Source organism: Fonticula alba (genome assembly GCF_000388065.1).
Source record: "Fonticula alba strain ATCC 38817 unplaced genomic scaffold supercont2.4, whole genome shotgun sequence".
Taxonomy (NCBI): Eukaryota; order Rotosphaerida; family Fonticulaceae; genus Fonticula; species Fonticula alba.
In genome coordinates, this window is record NW_009242974.1 from 2,264,329 (window position 1) to 2,268,526 (window position 4,198).

The 4,198-nt window shown below is 63.4% G+C and overlaps 2 protein-coding genes across 2 annotated transcripts in view; one reads left to right on the plus strand and one right to left on the minus strand.

Moving 5' to 3' along the window:
• H696_03039 (hypothetical protein) overlaps positions 1-2,173 on the plus strand; it is a gene marked incomplete at its 5' end in the record, with an annotated part of 3,623 nt that extends 1,450 nt beyond the window's left edge. The window contains 3 exons of the mRNA XM_009496926.1: positions 32-306; positions 454-1,478; positions 1,613-2,173. Of these exons, the coding sequence (XP_009495201.1) occupies positions 32-306; positions 454-1,478; positions 1,613-2,115 (1,803 nt within the window). The 3' untranslated portion in view covers positions 2,116-2,173. The remainder of the gene's footprint in view (positions 1-31; positions 307-453; positions 1,479-1,612) is intronic.
• A 46-nt stretch (positions 2,174-2,219) lies between these two features.
• Positions 2,220-4,198, minus strand: part of H696_03040 (hypothetical protein) — a 3,449-nt gene continuing 1,470 nt past the window's right edge. The window contains exons 5-11 of the mRNA XM_009496927.1: positions 3,936-4,089; positions 3,747-3,837; positions 3,366-3,603; positions 3,089-3,193; positions 2,752-3,001; positions 2,539-2,669; positions 2,220-2,433 (exon numbers count right to left, since the gene is read on the minus strand). Coding sequence (XP_009495202.1) covers positions 2,260-2,433; positions 2,539-2,669; positions 2,752-3,001; positions 3,089-3,193; positions 3,366-3,603; positions 3,747-3,837; positions 3,936-4,089 — 1,143 coding nt within the window. The 3' untranslated portion in view covers positions 2,220-2,259. The remainder of the gene's footprint in view (positions 2,434-2,538; positions 2,670-2,751; positions 3,002-3,088; positions 3,194-3,365; positions 3,604-3,746; positions 3,838-3,935; positions 4,090-4,198) is intronic.

The window sequence follows — 4,198 nt, forward strand, 5'->3', positions numbered from 1 at the left end:
CCCCCCCCCCCTCCTGCCCGGCCCTGGCCAGATCGCCGTGCAGGGCTGCCTTCACGGGGAGCTCCGGCGTGTGTATGACTCCATCGCCCTGGCGGAGAAGCTCAACAATGTGAAGGTCGACTTGCTCATCATCTCCGGCGACTTTCAGGCCATGCGCCACTCGAATGACCTGGACACGCTGCAGGTTCCCCCCAAGTACAAGGTGCTCGGAGACTTCCCGGACTACTACTCCGGCCGGGTGGTCGCCCCCATCCCCACCCTTTTCATTGGCGGCAACCACGAGGCCAGTGGATATATGCGTGAGCTGTGCGTCTCCCCTCCGCCTTCCTTTCCGCGCTCCCTGCCCAGCTGTCTCCGACTGTCCTATGCATGTTGCCGGGCCTCGGGCCCCGCGGCGAGCTGACCTCCCTCCTCTCCCCCGCCCCGCTCGCCGCATGCACCCCATGCCGCCAGCATCACTGGTGGCTTCGCCGCGGAGAACATCTACTTCATGGGCAGCAGCGGGGTCATCCGGTTCGGGCCGCTGCGCATTGCCGGCTTGTCCGGCATCTTCAAGCCGCAATCCTTCCAGATGGGCCACATCCACCAGCCGCCCTACTCGCCAGGAACCATTCGCTCGGCATACCATGTCCGGCGGGTGGACATGGCCCGGCTGGCGCTGCTCCAGCACCCGGTCCTGCCCGGAGCGGCGCCTCCTGTGAATGTATTCCTGTCGCACGATTGGCCGGTCGGCATCACGGACTTCGGTGACTGCCGGCGTCTGATTCGCTCGAAGCCCTACTTCGAGGAGGACATTCGCAACCGCGAGCTGGGGAATCCCCTGTCCATGGACATGCTCCTGAGGCCCTTGCGGCCGCACTATTGGTTCAGTGCGCACCTGCACGTCAAGTTTGCGGCCCTTGTGCCGCACAGCCCGGCCCCCGGCCCGGCCGAGCCCCCGGCAAAGCGCCCGCGCACGGGCGACCATACGCCACTCGGGGACGCCACCGGGGCTGAGGCCTCTGCCGGGTGTGAGGCCGCCGATCAGGCGGCGGGTCCCGCCATCGTCCCAGAATCCAAGGTTGCTTTGGCCTGCACGCGCTTCCTGGCCCTGGACAAGTGCCATCCTCGAGGGCACTTCATCCAATTGGTCCCACTGAACCTTGGCGAGACAGTGCCCGGCCCAGCAGGCGAGGACGGCCCGGCCTCGACCCCTCGGCCGGCCTATCGCTTCGAGTACGACGACGAGTGGCTGCTCATCATGCGCCGGACAAATGCCGCTCTTTTCGGGGCGCTCTTTACGGAGGCTCACCAGGAGCGTCTTCTCCGGCAGCAGGCGCTTCTGGCCGAGGCGTGGAAAACCGGCGAGGGCCCATATGCCGAGCATGTGGCCCTCGAGCGGCAGTGGCTGGCCGATCTGCACGCCAAGCACGCCACGAATGACGGCACTGGCTGGGGCGGTATCCCGGTTCTCCCCTTCGAGCCCAGTCTCTCCGACGGTACGCCCATCACCACGGTCTGGGCTGGTCATTCTTCACGCGCGAGCACCCTCCATGGTTGGCCTACGCATTGGCCTCGATGACTAAGCGCCTCTCCTTTCTTTCTCTCCTCCCTCCCCTTTCCCCTTTGTCAGCCCTGCCCACCAGTAATCCGCAATCCTCGAAGCTCAGTCAGATGCTCGGCCTGGAGGACTTCCTCCGGCACAGTGCCGAGACCAGGGCTTGCTCCGTGCGCGACTGGCAACAGCGCACCTTCCTCGACTGGTCGGAGGCCGACGAGATGGCTGTCGCCGCCAGTGCGGCTGCCCCTCCGACCGACGCCGCATCCCCCCTGTCCGACAGTGGGGCGGAGGCCTCGGTCAATTTGGATGCTATTGATCTCGACGATGAGGACGATGATTGGACTCCCTCGGCCGACGGGGGACAGGGCCCGTCGCAGCCGATCTGCACGGCCAACCCGGATGCGATTGACCTTGATGACGACGATGATGCTGATGATGCTGATGTCGATGGTGATAGCGGTGCCGCCATCCAGGAAAGTGCGGGGCAGAGTGCCGAAGCGCCGCTGGCCCAAGATCACAGCTCTGCCATCAATCCGGACGCCATCGACCTGGACGAGGAGGACTTGGCAGATTAGCTGCCATCTGTTGGCTGAAATAGAGTGCGCCGTGTCTGGACAATGTATATTTGGGATGTTTATTTGTTTGGTAATTTGGTCAAAAGCCGAAGAGGAGTGAGGGAGGGGGGGAGGGAGGGGGAGGAGGGGGGCAAAGGGGTTGGGTCAATTCTCATCGTGCTCGGGGAGGGTGTCACCGGGGACTGACACGGACGCCGCCGGCAGCGTGGCCTCGATATCCTCAATCAGAGTCGCAGCGGGCACAGGGGGGTATTCCAGTGCCGGGGACAGGTCATCATCCATGTTGGCCGTCGACTCGGGGAAGTTGCCATACCAAATCTGAAAATACAAGGGTTAGTCGAAAGAGTGGGGCGACAGAGAGCGAGAGAGAGAGAGAGAGGAAGAAGGAAAGGGCACAGAATGGGAAAGGAAGGGGATGCGTACGTTTTGGAAATTCAGCTTCCCGCGGTAGCGAGCCGCAAAGCAGATGTAGGCCAGGACAAAGGGTGCCAGGTAGAGTAGTGCCGGCTGACCGCGCTCGGAGATGGCCATGCTGAGCAGAGTGACAATCAGGCCTGGAAAGAGTAGAAAGCCGTGGGTGGGTGTCAGCCAGGCGAGGCGGCACAGAGGAGAGGGGGGGGGGTGTAGGGGACGCACCGGTGGTGTAGCCGTTCATGGCCATGGAGAAATGCCAGCGCGGCCGGGGCGGGTTCGAAGCAAGCGCGGAAACCACGGTGCCGGGGGGGCCATAGAAGAGCGAGTCGTCAAACACCCCGGCCAAGATCATGGCAATGCCGGGGAGGAAGACGTCACCAAACCCGAGGATGGCGAAGCTGGGCTTCGGGGGGTTCCAGAGAGCCGGCTCGATGCTGTTCAGGAAGTAGGGAAGCTTGAAGACCATGGGGATCTGCGCGCAGGCGAGCATGTCCACAGACCGGAGTTAGAGCGGGCAAGGGGGAGAAGGAGAGAGGGAGAGAGATAAGGTGGAACGGACCTCCTCGCCGTTGTAGCTGTTTTGCACCACAGACAGCATGATATCCGTGCCGAACACGAAGAAGATATCATAGAAGAACGCCGCGCCAAGCAGCAGAGCACCAGTCTGCAGCAGGTGAGGACAAAGGGGGAGGGGTTGGGAAGACAAGGGTCAGCGGGGAAGACATGCGTGTGTGTGTGTGTGTGAGAGAGAGAGAGAGAGAGGGAGGGCAGGGGGACGGGCGAGCGCAACAAAGGAGCAGCCCCAAGGGCGGGTCAAAGGTGGGAATGGCGCATACCCAGAGAGCGCGAATGCGGACAGCCTGCATGGCGGTGGCGCAAATGGCCGCTCCGAGGATGTTCTGGAAGATCCAGGACACGCTCGGGTCCTTGCGAACCAGCAGCCAGGTCAGGGCAATCGAGAAGCTAACCAGGAAGATGAAGGTCCGGAGGAAGGTAAAGTCGAAGGCGATGGAATCCATCATTCGGGTGATCACCGCCGGACAGGGAACCTTCTTGGAGTTGTTGAGCCAGGCACTGCAGGGTTCCGGTGCCGGTGCCGGTGCCGGTGCCGGTGCCGGTGCCGGTGCCGGTGCCGGGGCAGGGCATGACAAAGTGTCAGTCGGAGCAGGTCGGCGAGAGGGAGGCGGCGAAGTTGAGGCATGGGTGCGCGTGCGGACCGGGTGGTTTCATAGGACTCGAGAACGGCCACCACACAGGAGTCGAGGCCCTTCCAACCGGCGATGAAGAAAATCGTGAGCATGAAGTAGACTATGCCACCGGAAGGGAGCCGAGGAGCCGAGAGGGGAGGTTAGGGCTGGCCCAAAGGCGTTGCCATCGGGGCCGGAGGGAGAAAGGACCCGACGTACTGATCACCGAGGGGAAGAAGTACAGCACCAGCAGGGTGATCACCATCTGGACCAGGATCACCAGCACCAGCCAAGCATTCAGGTACTGAGGTTGAACATCGACCGCAGGCTCGGCGGTCGGGGAGCCCACGGTCGAGCGGCTGGGCTGGGCCGCCTGCATTCGGCCAGCGGCAGAGGGTCACTAACAGGACAAGGGGACTGGCCGGTATGGCAGAGATGGAGCAACGGAGGGGGGGGGGGGGGGGGGAAGAACAGGGAGAGGG